The 18989-nt window shown below is 39.4% G+C and overlaps 1 protein-coding gene across 23 annotated transcripts in view; it reads right to left on the reverse strand.

Moving 5' to 3' along the window:
• Positions 1–18989, reverse strand: part of CASK (calcium/calmodulin dependent serine protein kinase) — a 374427-nt gene that overhangs the window by 36698 nt on the left and 318740 nt on the right. For all 23 annotated transcript variants that reach the window (XM_070258206.1, XM_014728817.3, XM_001489920.7 and 20 more), the window contains 2 exons: positions 6076–6154; positions 59–144 (listed from right to left, as the gene is read on the reverse strand). In XM_070258206.1, the coding sequence (XP_070114307.1) occupies positions 59–144; positions 6076–6154 (165 nt within the window). The remainder of the gene's footprint in view (positions 1–58; positions 145–6075; positions 6155–18989) is intronic.

The following is an 18989-nucleotide window of genomic DNA, read 5'->3' on the forward strand; positions in this document are numbered from 1 at the left end:
AAAAACAAGCTAACAAACTGAAAGTCAACCTTAGAAAAAGAGACTTTCATTTACTCACAAGCATTTTTTGCAGCTGTTCCACTGTTTGGTTAGCCACACTTATGCCATTGATTTCTCGAATTTCATCTCCAACATGAAGTGTACCTAAGATTTACACAAAGTTATAAACATGAAATTATACATACATTTTAATAACAAAACCCAAAGGCAACAAATGTAAGTAATTTTTAAAAATTAAGGGGCTGGCCCCGTGGCTGAGTGGTTAAGTTTGCGCACTCTGCTTCAGCGGCCCAGGGTTTCGACGGTTTGGATCCTGGGCGAGGACATGGCACCGCTCATCAAGCCATGCTGAGGCGGCGTCCCACATGTCCCAACTAGAAGGACCCATAACTAAAATATACAACTATGTACCAGGGGGCTTTGGGGAGAAAAAGGAAAAATAAAATCTTGAAAAAAGAGAATTAAGCTAAATATCGAAGGCCAATATTTCAGAAACAGGTACAAGTTTGGCTCATGCAGTAAACTCATCAAAACATACACCTACTTATGGAAGACACAGTTTTGAAAGATGGCTGTGGAAATTGGCTTATTTTTCTGACAGAGGCAGTGTGTATAGTGGTTTAAAGTTATGGCTTCTAGATCCAGCCTGTCTTGGTTCAAATCTCAGCTACATCACTTACTAGCTTTAAGATCTTGGGTAAGTTACTGAAACTCTCTATGTCTCAGTTTTCACATTTATAAAATGGAGATGAAAATAGTACCTATCTCATAGGATTATTTTGAGAATTAAATGAGTTTAATACATGCAGAGGGCTTAAAATTGTTCTTGGCACACAGCAAGTCCCATTCAAGTGTTTGCTGTTATTATTATCAACCAAATATGACACAAAGGCTGTTGATTTTCAAAGAATTGTGATATAATACCTAGGTAACACTGAACTTATATTAGACATAACACAACCTTTTAATAATAATTTGATAGGCATTTCAGAGTCCTGTAATACTTCAACTGGAAAAAGTGACTGAGAAGCAATGCTTAAATAGAAAGTTATGTAAAATTTTGCTTCCTTATTTATAAATTGTGCACATTTTTACATACTGATCTGACTTCGTTATGAAAAGCTCACAGTATCTTGTAGAGGTAACACTAAAATGCATACAGATAAAATAAGATGCCTGGGATTTGCTTCAAAATAACCCAAGGGAGTGGGCAGTAGAGCAAGTACAGATGAAACCAGTGGCCATGAATTAACAATAGTTCTAGCTGGGTTATGAGCACATGGGCGATCACTGCACTATTCTCTCAACTTGAATTCACTGCACTATTCTCTCTACTTATGTTTGAAGATGAACATAATAAAAAATAAAACAAAAATTTGGGCACTTTTGCTTCCAATATGGCTGATCAGTCACTCAAAGACTTTCTCATAACTATATGCTGCTTAGGGCACACCTCTTGAAGTGTTACGGGTCTCACAAAAGTAGTGCAAATCCCCAAGAACACTTCCTACTCCCATCCCCTGCCCTCCCCTCCACACAAAAAAACCCTGTGAACTGGATCCAGAGCGGTGGCAAACTAAGGGTGGAATGAAATAGTGGGAAGGGTGAATGCCACAGTAGCAATGCTGCTAGCTGGATTCTGAATCTTGGGCCAACAGCAAGTTAGAGAAGCTGAGCCTAGGATTCCACAGGAAGTCAAGACCCAGACCAGTGGCAATCCACGGCAACTGGTAGAAAAAGGAACAACCCTTCTCTGGAGGAAAGCGTTCCCAGTTTAGGCCCACAGGACTTCCACTAATTAGATAAGCAATGACCTCTTGCAGATCATCAAACACAAAATAAGGCAAACTACTATGTGAGCCATCAGAAACATAAAAAACAGATTTAGATCCTCAAGGAGGATAGATACTGGAATGACTGGTCAGATTGGAATATAAAATAGCTATATGTTAAATATTAGGAAAAAATTAAGGACTCAATTAGAAGGATGAGTATGCAACAAGAGAATATCAGGTGTGAACAGACAGATCTGAAAATAAAAATAAGAAGAAATGACTAGTACTTCTAGAAAAGAAAAATATAACTGGTGATACAAGCCACTGACTGGATGAGCGGAATGGGAGTTCAGATATAGCTGAAGAGAGTTTCAGTGAACTGGAAGATAAAACAGATAAATTATCTAGAATGCAGGTCAGAGAAACAAGGAAATAAGGAAAATAGGAAACAAAAAATAAAAAAATAGGAAAAAGATCTTAAGAGATATGCAGGGAATGTCTAACATACATCTACCTGGAGTTCAGAAGGAGAGAAGAGAGAGAATTGGAGAAGAGGTAATATCTGAAGAAATAATGGTTGCAAATTTTCTTGAACTGATGAAAACATGATTACACAGATCCAGAAAGAATAATGTATCCAAAACAGGATAAATAAAAAGAAATCCATGCTGAGAGGTAGTGAAACTATATAATATCAAAGACAAAGATCTTAAAACATCCAGAGAGAAAGGAGAGATCACCTACAAAGCAAGGAAAATTGCAGTGACATCAGACTTCTCAGTATCTAACAATGGATGCCAAAAGACAATAGAATGGTAACCATCAACCTAAAATTGTGCTCTCAGCAAAATCTTCAAGATTAAGGCTGAAATAAAATATTTACAGATAAACACCACCTGAAAGAGTTTATCAACAAGAGATTAACACTATAGGAACTTTTAAGGATTTACTTTAGAAAGAAGGAAAATGGTCCCCAAAGGATGGTCTGAGATCCAAGAAGGAATGGTGAGCAAATAAAATCATAAACATTTATATAAATCCAAACAAAAATGGTCATGTATGTTAACAGTAATTTCAAATTTGTGGATTTAAAACAGGACAGAACTAAAATACTGGGCCAGAATAATATGCAAGTCAGGAATGTGATCAAATTCAGTGTTTGTTCCAATGTCTTTGTATTCTTTGGGAGTGGGAGTAAGATACTGTTTCACTTTAGTATATGTAAAGTTAAATGTGCATGATAAAATTTCAAGGTAACCACCTAAAAAATGGAAATAGAGTGCTGAAATTCTAAACTTCCAGAGGACAAAAAAGAAACAAAAAATAAACAAGAGAATCAATTAAAAAATGGAATAAATATAAATAAAAAAGCAAGATGACAGAAATCATCACAATAAATATTAATGGACTAACCTTGCCCATTAAAAGATAGCAATCATCAGAATGCACTAAAAAATGAAAAACCCAGCTTTGGAAATGTTTGTAAGAGACACACTAAAGCATACAAGCACAGAATGACTGGAAATAACAGAATGGAAGAAAACATGCTAGCAAATACTAAATTAATATTATGTAAAAAAGGTTTTAAGTAGAAAGCATTAGTAAGGATAGAAATGGTTACCAGGCACTTCTATGTACCTAATAAAACAGCTTCAAATACATAAAGCCAAAATTGAGAGATCTATAGGTAGAAATTGAAAAACTCCACTATAATAATGAGATATCTCAACAACTATTGATAGGTCAAATAGACAAAAAATTATTCAAGATATAGAAGATTTGAAAGAAAAAATTAACAACCCCAAGCCAATCATCATATAGAGAACCCTGCATGCAACAATTAAGGGATAAACATTCTTCTTGAGTACACATGGACCATTTACAAAAATGATTTAAAGTGCTATGCTGTAAAGCAAGTCTCAGCAAACCTCAGAGAAATGGTGTCATACAGACCACATTCTCTGACCACACTGCCATTAAGTTAGAAGTAAATGATAAAAAGAGATACATAGAAAATCCTCGTAAATATAGTACATAAAAAACTCTTTTAAATAACTTAAAGGTCAATGAAAAATATCATAATAGAAATTTTAATTATAATAAAAATGAATTATAATAAAATCTTATTAGATCTGAATTATAATAAAAATGCTTCATCTCAAAACTGGTGGGATACAGTTAAAACAGTACTTAGAGGTAGAGTTTAGTCTGAAATGCTTATATTAGAAATGAAGAAAGACTGGAATAAATGAATTAAGTGTCTAATTTAAAAAGTCAGATAAAACCAATAGCAAGTAGAAGGAAGGAGATAATAAAAACTAGGTCATAAAACAACGAAATAGAAAATAAATATACAATGGAGAGAATTACTAGAACCCAAAGTGGGTTTGTGAACAAACCCCCGGCAAATTGATCAAGAGAAAAAAGACGAGGCACAAATAAACGATATGAGGAACAAACAAGGGGACATAATTACAGAGATGGCAGAGAATAAAAGGTTTAAGAACACTAAGAAGCTTACTGCAATAATTTTTAAAAGCAAGATTTTTCAGGAAAATGTAATTTACCAAAACTCACTCAAGATATAGAAAGCCTGAATAGCCTTAAGAATGTTAAAGAAACTGAAGCAGTTGTAAAAAAAAAAAAAAAACTCTCCTAAAAAAAAACAAACAAAAACAAAACATCAGGCCCTGATAGTTTTATAGGCAAGTTCTATCAAACTTTCAAGGTACAAATCATTCCAGTGTTATACAAAGTCTTTCAAAGAACTCATGAAGAGAGAAGGCTCTCCAAATCATCCTATAAGGCCAGTGTAACTTTGAAACTAAAATCAGACAGAGAAACACAAGAAAGGAAAATTAACTACAGGCCAGTCTCACTCATAATTACAAATATGAAAATCCTAAACAAAATATTAGTATCCACAATGACTTGGCTGTATTTATCTGAGAATTGCAAGGGGAGGTTTACCTTTAGGAAATCTTTAAAAGTCATTCACCATAAAAAGAAAAAAACCAAATGATCATCTCAGCAGATACAGAAAAAACATCTGACAAAATTCAAAACCCAATTATAATTAAAATGTCCAGCAACTAAGAATATAAGAGAACTTGTTCAATCTTAATGAAAGGTATCTACTAAAAATCTATAGTAAAAGTTATTCTTTGTGGGGAAACATTGGAAAGCTACCTTTTAAAAATGAGAATAGGACAAGGTTGTCCACTACACCACTTCATTAAAGATGGCAGGTCCTAGCCAGTGCAGTAACATAAGAAAAAGAGATTAATGATGTTGTGACATTACTGAATTTATGGCAAATTATTAAAAATAATAAACAAAAAATTAATACTGGAATCTAAACCCAAACATCCTCCCGTGTGAGTGCAGTCAACTCCCAAAGTCTATAAAGATGCCCCTGAAGGCAGCAGTAATGCCAGACCCCATCTGTGTACACAGCAGTCATCTCTAAAGGGGACAGGAAGGCGCTAAAATGCTTATAGTGTTACTTCTTGCTCTCTGGGGTTAAGAAAAGAGGTGTTAAGCATAAAAATAACCCTATCTCAAAGAAAGGAAGTCTAATTTTTGGACACGAGAGTCATTTTTGGATCAGCCTCTATATTCTAGTACATATAATTCAGCCCTTTCAAAGAGGAGCCTAAACCTACATGTCCAAATCCTGTCTACCTGAGGGCTAATGAAAGTTGCACTTTCTCAAAAAATTATTCTTTGTCTACTTCAGTCCTTAGTGAATTCCTTCCTCATAATGACTGCACTTACTGTAGTAGGTATTAAGAACTTAATAACAGATTTCACATCGCTTATTTTACCATTTAAATTTTATATTGTTATCAAACATTAATCTCCTAATTTATAAATAGCGTATCTCATTTCTGAATGAATGAGAGAGTAATTCTTGAAGTGTCATTTAACTTTATATATGTATCTTATATCCCAGAATAGATGTCTTCCATATATCCTGGGGCTCGATGCGATAGTTTGCTTTATCTCCCATGGTCTCTAATAAGTCAGGATCTAAACAGAGATTCAGAGATGCTCCAGCAACGGAACTGTAATATATACCCTCCCTCCGTTATGTACAGGCTGGAGCATGTACAGATGAATAAGAAAAAATGGAGGCCAACAGTGATTAAAACCAAAGGTAGAGAATTTAAACAGATGGTTTGCATGGACCATAAATTAAACAGTCTTTTATCTAAATCATAAAAGTACTTCCTCCACTAGGCTACAGGAGAAAAAGTTAAGGAAGGAAGGAAGGAAGAATTGTATATATGAAACTTACCTTGCCTGTGAATCATGCCTCCATGCATAATTCTCGCAACAATACAATGATTTAGCTCATTCATTTTTAAAGTGATTCCCTGTAAAAAGTTAAGTAAAAATAGAATTACTATCAGAGGGCACTTCTTCTTATATCGTGATTTTGTTGTTGATAATTTTAATTACAAAAGTTAGGAAAACATTAAAGAAAATACGGAAAATCATCCATCGCTCTACCATGTCATGATAAAAACATTATTTTTGGTATTTTGATTGCTATAATAGTAAACAAACATTTTATATAGTGCTTTTTAATCTTCTTCTTATAATTATTTTCCATGTTGCTTTATTTTTTATGTTGCTCATCATTTTTTTTTTATTAATGTTATGATAGATTACAACCTTGTGAGATTTCAGTTGTACATTTTTGTTAGTCATGTTGTGGGTACACCACTTCCCCCTTTGTGCACTCCCCCCACCCCCCCTTTTCCCTGGTAACCACCGATCAGATCTCCTGGTCAATATACTAACTTCCACCTATGAGTGGAGTCATATAGAGTTCGTCTTTCTCTGACTGGCTTATTTCGCTTAACATAATACTCTCGAGGTCCATCCACGTTGCTGTGAATGGGCCAATTTTGTCTTTTTTTATGGCTGAATAGTATTCCATTGTGTATATATACCATATCTTCTTTATCCAATCATCAGTTTCTGGGCATGTAGGTTGGTTCCACGTCTTGGCTATTGTAAATAATGCTGCGATGAACACAGGGGTGCAAGGGACTCTTGGGATTTCTGATTTCAGGTTCTTAGGATAGATACCCAGTAATGAGATGGCTGGGTCATAGGGTATTTTTATTTTTAACTTTTTGAGAAATCTCCATACTGTTTTCCATAGTGGCTGTACCAGTTTGCATTCCCACCAACAGTGTATGAGGGTTCCTCTTTCTCCACAACCTCTCCAACATTTGTCGCTCTTGGTTTTGGATGTTTTTGCCAATCTAACGGGTGTTAAGGTGATGTCTTAGTGTAGTTTTGATTTGCATTTCCCTGATGATTAGCGATGATGAACATCTTTTCATGTGTCTATTGGCCATATTCATATCTTCTTTTGAGAAATGTCTGTTCATGTCCTCTGCCCATTTTTTGATTGGGTTGTTTGTTTTTTTGTTGCTCATCATTTTTTAAAAGTAGTTTTTATTAACATATAATTGACATACACAAAGTATACAATGGGATAAGTCTGATATATGTATACATGTGTGAAACCATCACCGCAATCAGGATAGTGAATATATCCATCACTCCCCAAAGTTCCCTCGTGCCCGCTGGTGACCTACTCCCATCCCTTCATGCCCACTCCCCCGCTCCAAACATCCCCAAGCAACCACTGATATGCTCTCGCTGGCTATAGATTAGTTTGCACTTTCCTTAAATGAACTCATACAGTACTCTTTTTTTGCTGCTCTTTTTTCACTCACAATGTGAGATTCAACCACATTGTTGCATTATCAACAGTCCATTCTTTGTTCTTGCTGAGTATTCCATTGTATGGATATACCATTTTGTTTATCCATTCACCCACTGAATTGTTTCTAGCTTTTGGCTATTAAAATAAAGCTGTATTTCTGGGTTAGTCTCCACGTGGTCATGACACATTCTTTTTTTTACAATATAGATTTGTTTATAATTTTTAATCTATATTCATGAGGGCTTCTGGTCTATAGTTTTCTTGTAATGTCTTTATCTGGTTTTGGTCTCAGAATAATGCTATAATCATCATCATCATCATCATAATAGTAATAAAAAATAGTAAGTTGGGAAGAATTCCATCCTTTTCAAGGTTTTGGGAAGAGTCTGTGTAGAATTGGTATTATTTCTTTACTAAATGTTTGGTAGAATTCACCAATGAAGCCATCTTGGCCTGGAGTTTTCTTTGAGGGATGTTTTTTAACTACAAATTTCATTTTTAAATAGTATAAGGCGATTCAGTTTATTACTTAAGTGAGCTTTGGTAGTTTCTGTCTTCCAAGAAACTTGTCCATTTTATCTGAATTGTTGAATTTATTGACATAAAGTTGTTTACCATATTTCCTTATGGTCCTTTTTATATCTGTAGAATCTGTAGTAATGCCACTTCTCTTATGCACAATACTGTTAGTGTCTTTTTGTTCCTGATCAGTCTGATCTTCTCAAAGAAAAAGTTTTTGTTTTACTGATTTTCCTCTATTGCTTTTCTGTTCTGTATTTCATTGATTTCCACTTTGGTCTTTATTATTTCTTTTCTTACTCACTTTGAGTTTAATTTGCTTTTTTTCTTGTTCTAGTTTCTTAAGGTAGAAGCTGAGGTCATTGATTTAAGACATTTCTCCCTAAGTACTACTTTAGCAGCATCCCACAAATTCTGGTATGTTGTGGTGTTATTTTCATTCACTTCGAAATACTTTTTAATTTCCCTTTTGATTTCTTCTTCGGTCCATAGGTTATTTAGAATTGTGTTACTTAGTTTTCAAGTGCTTGGGGATTTTGCAAAGATCTTTCTTTTACTCATTTCTAATTTAATCCCATTGTGGTCTGAGGATATACTTTGATATTAATATAGCCACTCCAGCTTCCTTTTGATTAACGTCATCATGGTATATCTTTTCCTATCCTTTTACTTTGAAACTATTTGTCTTTATGTATAAAGCATTTCTTGTAGGTGATAAATAATTAGGTCTTGCTTTCCCCTGTATCCTCCCCCCAGTCTGACAATCTCTGCTTTTTAATTGGGGGAATTTAGACTATGTATTACATTTAACATTTTTATTGATACAGTCAAGTGTAACTATATTTCCTTGCTATTTGATTTCTATTTGTACTATCTGTTCTGTATTCCCTTTTACCTCTTTTCTGCCTTCTTTGGGATTAATTTATTTTTATTCTATTTTCTCTTCTGTGTTGTCTTATTCACTATAATTCCGTTTTGTTGTATTAGTGGTTGCTTTTGGTTTATGGCATACATCTTTAACTTACCACAGTATACCTTTAAGTGATGTTATACCATGTCACATATGTTTGAAAATGTTTTTATTTTATTTTTATTTTTTGAGGAAGATCAGCCCTGAACTAACATCTGCTGCCAATCCTCCTCTTTTTGCTGAGGAAGACTGACCCTGAGCTAACATCTGTGCCCATCTTCCTCTACTTTATATCTGGGACACCTGCTACAGCATGGCTTGCCAAGCAGTGCCATGTCCACACCCCAGATCTGAATCGGTGAACCCTGGGCTGCCGAAGCAGAACCTATGAACTTAACTGCTGCGCCACTGGGCTGGCCCATGAAAATGTTTTTATTTTGCCTTTATTTTCCGAAAGATACCTTTGCTGGGTTTAAAATTCTAAGTTGAGGAGGGTTTTTTTCTTTCAGTACTGTAAAGACATCGTTCTTCTTAATTGTACTGTTTCTGATAAGAAATCTGATATCCTTATTTTTGTTACTCTGTATGGTAACATTTCTTTTTTTTTTTTCCTCTATTTTTTTTTTTTTTGTACATAGTTGTGTTTAATAATTTGGGGAGAGGTCGGGCTTCCAAGATGGCGCCGTGAGTAGTCCTCTTTGTCTCTCGCCCTTCGAGTCTACAATTATTTGGACACTTATCGCTTGACAAAGGATATCCAGACAGCATCTCAGGACGTCTGAGACACCCACGCGACTATACATCGGAAGGTGGACGGACTTTCCTCCGGGAGGATGTGGAAATAGGTGAAAACTCTCCGACCCCGACGGGCAGCCTAGTACCCGCAAGCGGCTTTCTTCCAACGGACGCCCCCAGAGGATCCACACACATCTAGGGCAGGAGCGAGAACACAACAGAGGAGCGACGGTGGAAACAGGTGACCAGAACCCTACTTAAACCCCCCGCAATTACTCCTAAACGCAGAGGGAAACTTTGGAGTTGCACACCTGAGCCCGCGGGGAGAGTCTCTCCCCGCCATTGGCGGGGAGACCCGGCCTGGTGCTCGGGGCGCCCGGAGGGTCCCAGAGAGAGACACGGTGGGCACGGAGGTCTCCCAGCTGCCGTTGCCCGCCCCGTGGGACTAGGGATTGCCGGAGATCTCGGAGAGGACCGGGGCGGGGGATCTTTCAAAGGCGGGTCCGGCGACCCGGTGGGGAAGCGCCAGAGCTCCGCCAGGCAGCAGACAAAACTCTCTGTCTGCCGGTAGCAGAGGGGCCACGCTGAGCATTCAGAGCTCCCGGCAGAGGCCCGGACAGAAGCCCAGAGGGCGGGGCGACCCCCAGCTGCCGTTGCCCGCCCCGTGGGACTAGGGATTGCCGGAGATCTCGGAGAGGACCGGGGCGGGGGAATTTTCAAAGGCCGGATCGGCGACCCGGAGGGGAAGTGCCGGAGCTCCCCCAGGCAGCAGACAAAACTCTCTGTCTGCCGGTAGCAGAGGGGCCACGCTGAGCACTCAGGGCTCCCGGCACAAGCCCGGACAGAAGCCCAGAGGGCGGGGCGACCCCCAGCTGCCGTTGCCCGCCCCGTGGGACTAGGGATTGCCGGAGATCTCGGAGAGGACTGGGGCGGGGGAACTTTCAAAGGCGGGTCCGGCGATCCGGTGGAGAAGCGCCGGAGCTCCGCCCGGGCAGCAGACAAAACTCTCTGTCTGCCGGTAGCAGAGGGGCCACGCTGAGCATTCAGAGCTCCCGGCAGAGGCCCGGAGAGAAGCCCAGAGGGCGGGGTGACCCCCAGCTGCCGTTGCCCGCCCCGTGGGTCTAGGGATTGCCGGAGATCTCGGAGAGGACCGGGGCGGGGGAATTTTCAAAGGCCGGATCGGCGACCCGGAGGGGAAGTGCCGGAGCTCCCCCAGGCAGCAGACAAAACTCCCTGTCTGCCGGTAGCAGAGGGGCCACGCTGAGCACTCAGGGCTCCCGGCACAAGCCCGGACAGAAGCCCAGAGGGCGGGGCGACCCCCAGCTGCCGTTGCCCGCCCCGTGGGACTAGGGATTGCCGGAGATCTCGGAGAGGACCGGGGCGGGGGAACTTTCAAAGGCGGATCCGGCGATCCGGTGGAGAAGCGCCGGAGCTCCGCCCGGGCAGCAGACAAAACTCTCTGTCTGCCGGTAGCAGAGGGGCCACGCTGAGCATTCAGAGCTCCCGGCAGAGGCCCGGAGAGAAGCCCAGAGGGCGGGGCGACCCCCAGCTGCCGTTGCCCGCCCCGTGGGACTAGGGATTGCCGGAGATCTCGGAGAGGACCGGGGCGGGGGAACTTTCAAAGGCGGGTCCGGCGATCCGGTGGAGAAGCGCCGGAGCTCCGCCCGGGCAGCAGACAAAACTCTCTGTCTGCCGGTAGCAGAGGGGCCACGCTGAGCATTCAGAGCTCCCGGCAGAGGCCCGGAGAGAAGCCCAGAGGGCGGGGCGACCCCCAGCTGCCGTTGCCCACCAGGTGAGGCTAGGGATTGCCGGAGATCTCGGAGAGGACTGGGGCTGGAGAGAGTTCCAGAGACCCAGCTTAGTAGCCTAGGGGGAAACCCTACAGGCTCACAGAAGCCTTAGGGAAAGCCTCGGCACAGCACCAGTAGAAGGCACCCAGCCGCCAGCCACAAGGCTGGAAGACCCCAGGGCAAAAGCAGCATAGCTAGGTGTACTAACCACAGACTGTAGAAGATGCCAATAGCTCTCCTGCGACCCATAGAGGACAAGTGAGATTTGGTGGGTGCCGACAGCAACCGAGCGACAAATAAAAGTGATCCCACCCCTGGCCGCTGGAAAAGCCCATAACACCGTTGCAGACCCCAAGGAGAGAGCGCATCTAGGTGGGCAACAACAGTAGGCACCTGCAGTCTGAAGCCCCCCGTGACGGCCCCCACGGCAGAGGAGGGAATCCAAAGGGCCACTGTGGCTACGAAGAGGGGCCCAGGCCCAGTTAGCAACTACGGACAGGGTTCCTGGTTGGTGAAGTATAAACAGCTGCTCCCCCCACCGCAGCAGCTGAAACAAGTGAAAGGAGCAACTAAACTCTATCTCCATGCGGAGGCACAAATCAACATCATCAAGCAATATGAAAAAATACATCAAATCTCCAGAACAGAAAGAAAGTAACAAATACACAGAAAACAATCCCAAAGAAAATGAGATATATAACCTAAATGATGATGACTTCAAAACAGCCATCATTAAAATACTCACTGAGTTAAGAGAGAATTCTGACCGACAACTCAACGAGTTCAGGAGCTATGTCACAAAAGAGTTTGATACGATAAAGAAGAACCAAACAGAAATACTGGAAATGAAGAACACAATAGAGGAGATTAAGAAAAATCTAGATGCTCTGAACAGTAGGGCCGATAATATGGAGGAAAGAATTAGCAATTTGGAAGATGGCAATATAGAATTGTTGCAGGCAGAGGAGGAGAGAGAAGCAAGACTTAAAAGAAATGAAGAAACTCTCCGAGAATTATCAGACACAATTAGGAGATGCAACGTAAGGATTATAGGTATACCAGAGGGAGAAGAGAAGGAGAAAGGGGCAGAAAACCTATTCAAAGAAATAATGGCTGAGAACTTCCCAAATCTGGTGAGGGAGATGGATCTTCAGGTGACAGAAGCCAATAGATCTCCAAACTTTATCAATGCAAGAAGACCAACTCCACGCCATATAGTAGTGAAGCTAGCAAAAGTCAACGACAAGGAGAAAATATTAAGGACAGCCAGGCAAAAGAAACTAACCTACAAAGGAACCCCCATCAGGCTATCAGCAGATTTCTCAGCAGAAACTTTACAGGCTAGAAGAGAGTGGAATGATATATTCAAAAATCTGAAGGACAAAAACCTACAGCCGAGAATTCTCTACCCAGCGAAAATATCCTTCAAATACGATGGAGAAATAAAAACTTTCCCAGATAAACAAAAATTAAGGGAGTTCATTGCCACAAAACCTCCTCTGCAGGAAATCCTCAGGAAAACCCTCATTCCTGAAAAATCCAAAAAAGGAAAGGGACTACAAAACCAAGAGCAGAGGAGATAAGTAGAAGGACAACAACAGAGAGTAGCAGCTCTACATCAGAACAGATTAAACCATGGGACGAGAAACAAAGGAAACTGAAGAAAACCGGAAAACAAGACACAAAATGGTAGTGGTAGGCCACCACGTCTCAATAATCACTCTAAATGTAAACGGATTGAACTCCCCAATCAAAAGACACAGAGTGGCAGGATGGATCAAAGAACAAGATCCAACAATATGCTGCCTCCAGGAAACACACCTCAGCCCCAAAGACAAACACAGACTCAGAGTGAAGGGATGGAGAACAATACTCCAAGCTAATAATGAACAAAAGAAAGCAGGTGTCGCTATACTAATATCAGACAAGGTAGATTTCAAAGCAAAACAGATAAAGAAAGACAAAGAGGGACAGTATATAATGATAAAAGGGACTCTCCACCAAGAAGACATAACACTTATAAATATATACGCACCCAACACAGGAGCACCAAAATTTGTAAAGCAACTCTTAATAGATCTAAAAGAAGACATCAACAACAATACAATAATAGTAGGGGACCTCAACACACCATTAACACCAATGGACAGAACATCCAGACAGAAAATCAACAAGGAAATAATAGAATTAAATGAAAAATTAGACCAGATGGACTTAATAGATATATATAGAACACTTCATCCAAAAACAGCAGGTTACACATTCTTCTCAAGTGCACATGGAACTTTCTCAAGGATTGACCATATTTTGGGAACCAAAGCAAACATCAATAAATACAAGAGAGTTGAAATAATATCAAGCATCTTTTCTGATCATAACGCTATTAAACTAGAAATCAACTACAAGAAAAAAGCAGAGAAAGGTGCAAAAATGTGGAGACTAAACAACACGCTTCTCAACAAACAATGGATCATTGAAGAAATTAAAGAAGAAATCAAATATTATCTGGAGACAAATGAAAATGAGAACACGACATACCAAATCATTTGGGATGCAGCAAAAGCAGTCCTAAGAGGGAAATTCATCGCAATACAGGCTCACCTCACTAAACAAGAAAAAGCTCACGTAAGCAACCTCAAACGACACCTAACAGAACTAGAAAAAGAAGAACAAACAAGGCCCAGAGTCAGTAGAAGGAGGGAAATAATAAAAATAAGAGCAGAAATAAACGATATTGAAACAAAAAAGACAATAGAAAGGATCAATGAAACAAAGAGTTGGTTCTTCGAAAGAATTAACAAAATTGACAAACCCCTAGCCAGACTCACCAAGAAAAGAAGAGAGAAATCGCAAATTAATAAAATCAGGAATGACAGAGGAGAAATCACAACAGATACCAATGAAATACAAGAGATCATAAGAGAATACTATGAAAAACTATATGCCAACAAATTGAACAACCTGGAAGAAATGGACAAATTCCTAGACTCCTACAATCTCCCCAAACTGAATCAGGAAGAAATGGAGAATCTGAATAGACCAATCACAAGTAAGGAAATAGAAACGGTAATCAAAAACCTCCCCAAAAACAAGAGTCCAGGACCAGACGGCTTCTCTGGAGAATTCTACCAAACATTCAAAGAAGACTTAATACCTATTCTCCTCAAACTGTTCCAGCAAATTGAGAAAGATGGAGAACTCCCTAACACATTCTATGAAGCCAACATCACTCTGATCCCCAAACCTGACAAGGACAACACAAAGAAGGAGAACTACAGGCCGATATCACTGATGAACATAGATGCAAAAATCCTCAACAAAATTTTGGCAAACCGATTACAGCAATACATCAAAAAGATTATACACCATGATCAAGTGGGATTTATACCAGGGACACAGGGATGGTTCAACATCCGCAAGTCAATCAACGTGATACACTACATTAACAAAATGAAAACCAAAAACCACATGATCATCTCAATAGATGCAGAGAAAGCATTCGACAAGATCCAACACCCATTTATGATAAAAACCCTCAGTAAAATGGGTATAGAAGGAAAGTACCTCAACATAATAAAGGCCATATATGATAGACCCACAGCCAACATCATACTCAATGGACAAAAGCTGAAAGCCATCCCTCTGAGGACAGGAACAAGACAAGGGTGCCCACTTTCACCACTCCTATTCAACATAGTTCTGGAGGTGCTGGCCAGAGCAATTCGGCAGGAAAAAGAAATAAAAGGAATCCAAATAGGTAACGAAGAAGTAAAACTCTCGTTGTTTGCAGACGACATGATCTTATACATAGAAAACCCCAAAGAATCCACAGAAAAACTATTAGAAATAATCAACAACTACAGCAAAGTAGCAGGGTATAAAATTAACGTGCATAAATCAGTAGCATTTCTATACACTAACAATAAACTAACAGAAAAAGAACTCAAGAACTCTATCCCATTCACAATAGCAACGAAAAGAATAAAATACCTTGGGATAAACTTAACCAAGGAAGTGAAGGATCTATACAATGAAAACTACAAGACTCTCTTGAAAGAAATAGGCGATGACATAAAGAGATGGAAAGACATCCCTTGCACATGGATCGGAAGAATAAACATAGTTAAAATGTCCATACTACCTAAAGCAATATACAGATTCAATGCTATCCCAATCAGAATCCCAAGAACATTCTTCACAGAAATTGAACAAACAATCCTAAAATTCATATGGGGCAACAAAAGACTGCGAATTGCTAAAGCAATCCTGAGCAAGAAAAACAAAGCCGGCGGAATCACAATCCCCGATTTCAAAACATACTACAAAGCTACAGTGATCAAAACAGCATGGTACTGGTACAAAAACAGGTCCACAGATCAATGGAACAGAATTGAAAGCCCAGAGATAAAACCACACATCTATGGACAGCTAATCTTCGACAAAGGAGCAGAGGGCCTACAATGGAGAAAAGAAAGTCTCTTCAACAAATGGTGCTGGGAAAACTGGACAGCCACATGCAAAAGATTGAAAATTGACCATTCTTTTTCTCCACACACCAAAATAAACTCAAAATGGATCAAAGACCTAAAGATTAGGCCTGAGACAATAAGTCTTTTGGAAGAGAATATAGGCAGTACACTCTTTGACATCAGTTTCAAAAGAATCTTTTCAGACACTGTAACTCCTCAGTTGAGGGAAACAATAGAAAGAATAAACAAATGGGACTTCATCAGACTAAAGAGCTTCTTCAAGGCAAGGGAAAACAGGATTGAAACAAAAAAACAGCTCACTAATTGGGAAAAAATATTTACAAGCCACTTATCCGACAAAGGGTTAATCTCCATAATATACAAAGAACTCACACTGCTTAACAACAAAAAAACAAACAACCCGATCAAAAAATGGGCAGAGGACATGAACAGACATTTCTCAAAAGAAGATATGAATATGGCCAATAGACACATGAAAAGATGTTCATCATCGCTAATCATCAGGGAAATGCAAATCAAAACTACACTAAGATATCACCTTACCCCCGTTAGATTGGCAAAAACATCCAAAACCAAGAACGACAAATGTTGGAGGGGTTGTGGAGAAAGAGGAACCCTCATACACTGTTGGTGGGAATGCAAACTGGTACAGCCACTATGGAAAACAGTATGGAGATTTCTCAAAAAGTTAAAAATAGAAATACCCTATGACCCAGCCATCCCATTACTGGGTATCTATCCTAAGAACCTGATATCAGATATCTCAAGAGTCCGTTGCACCCCTATGTTCATTGCAGCATTATTTACAATAGCCAAGACGTGGAACCAGCCTACATGCCCAGAAACTAATGATTGGATAAAGAAGATGTGGTATATATACACAATGGAATACTACTCAGCCATAAAAAAAGACGAAATTGGCCCATTCACAACAATGTGGATGGACCTCGAGGGTATTATGTTAAGCGAAATAAGTCAGTCAGAGAAAGACGAACTCTATATGACTCCACTCATAGGTGGAAATTAGTATATTGAGAAGGAGATCTGATTGGTGGTTACCAGGGAAAAGGGGGGGTGGGGGGAGGGTACGGAGGGGGAAGTGGTGTACCCACAACATGACTAACAAAAATGTACAACTGAAATCTCACAAGGTTGTAATCTATCATAACATTAATAAAAAAAAAAAAAAAAAATTATAAAAAAAAAAAAAAAAAAAAAAAAAAATAATTTGGGGAGAATGATTCAAAACCTCAGTGGTGGTCTACATATATATTTGTAACATAATGCTGGCATGTGTTTTTATATCACCAAACACAACAAACATTGTTTTAAGGAAGTTGAAATACTGTCGGCAAATGAAATAAAGCCCTAGACAGTAATTTATTTTCTTTTTTAAAATTATTTTAAAAATTTTTTTCGGATGTACATCATATTTCAAATTCTGGATACATTACATCATGTTCACCACCCGAACACTAATTATAGTGCATCCCCTCACATGTGACCCTAATCACCCCTTTTGCCCTCACCCCTCCCCCCTTCCCCAATGGTAACCACCAGTCCAATCTCCAATGCTATGTGTTTTTTTTTTTTTGTCGTTTTTATCTTCTACTTATGAGTGAGATCATATGGTATTTGACTCTCTCCCTCTGACTTATTTCACTCAGCATAATACCCTCAAGGTCCATCCATGTTGTCACAAATGGCTGGATTTCGTCCTTTCTTATGGCTGAGTAGTAGTCCATCGTGTATAAATACCACATCTTTATCCATTCGTCCCTTGATGGGCACCTAGGTTGCTTCCAAGTCTTGGCTATTGTGTGTAATGCTGCAATGAACATAGGGGTGCAAGCATCTTTATGCCTTTGTGTTTTCAAGTTCTTTGGATAAATACCCAGCAGTGGAATAGCTGGATCATATGGTAGATCTATCCTTAATTTTCTGAGGATACTCCAAACTGCTTTCCATAGTGGCTGCACCAGTTTGCACTGCCACCAGCAGTGAACAAGGGTTCCCTTCTCTCCACACCCTCTCCAACATTTGCTGTTTGCTGTCTTGTTAATTATAGCCATTCTGACCACAGTGAGGTGATACCTCATTGTAGTTTTGATTTGCATGTCCCTGATAGCTCATGATGTTGAGCATCTTTTCATATGCCTGTTGGCCATCTGTATATCTTCTTTGGAGAAATCTCTGCTCAGATCTTTTGCCCATTTTCTAATTGGATTGTTGGTTTTTTTGTTGTTGAGCTGTATGAGTTCTTTGTATAGTTTGTATATTAACCCCTTATCTGATATGTGGTTTGCAAATATCTTCTCCCAATTGTTAGGTTGTCTTTTTGTTTTGTTGATGGTTTCCTTTGCTGTGCAGAAACTCCTCTAAGAACAGGAACCAGACAAGGATGCCCACTGTCACCACTCTTATTTAACATAGTATTGGAAGTCCTAGCCAGAGCAATCAGGCAAGAAAAACAAATAAAAGGGATACACATTGGAAAAGAAGAAGTGAAACTGTCACTCTTTGCAGACGACATGATTTTATATCTAGAAAACCCTAAAGAGTCCACTAAAAAACTTTTAGAAATAATAAAGGAATACAGTCACGTTGCGGGATACAAAATCAATGTACAAAAATCCGTTGCGTTTCTATACACTAACAATGAAGTAGCAGAAAGACAAATTAAGAATACAAGCCCATTTACAATTGCAACAAAAAGAATAAAATACCTAGGAATAAACTCAACGAAAGAGGTGAAAGATCTGTACACCGAAACCTATAAAACATTGTTGAAAGAAATCAAAGAAGACACAAAGAAATGGAAAGATATTCTGTGCTCTTGGATTGGAAGAATTAACATCATTAAAATGTCCATACTTCCTAAAGCAATCTATAGATTCAACGCAATCCCTATCAAAGTTCCAACAACATTTTTTACAGAAATAGAACAAAGAATCCTAAAATTTATATGGAACAACAAAAGACCCTGAATAGCCAAAGGATTCCTGAGAAAAAAGAATAAAG

This window comes from Equus caballus, chromosome X (genome assembly GCF_041296265.1).
Source record: "Equus caballus isolate H_3958 breed thoroughbred chromosome X, TB-T2T, whole genome shotgun sequence".
NCBI classification, from domain to species: domain Eukaryota; kingdom Metazoa; phylum Chordata; class Mammalia; order Perissodactyla; family Equidae; genus Equus; species Equus caballus.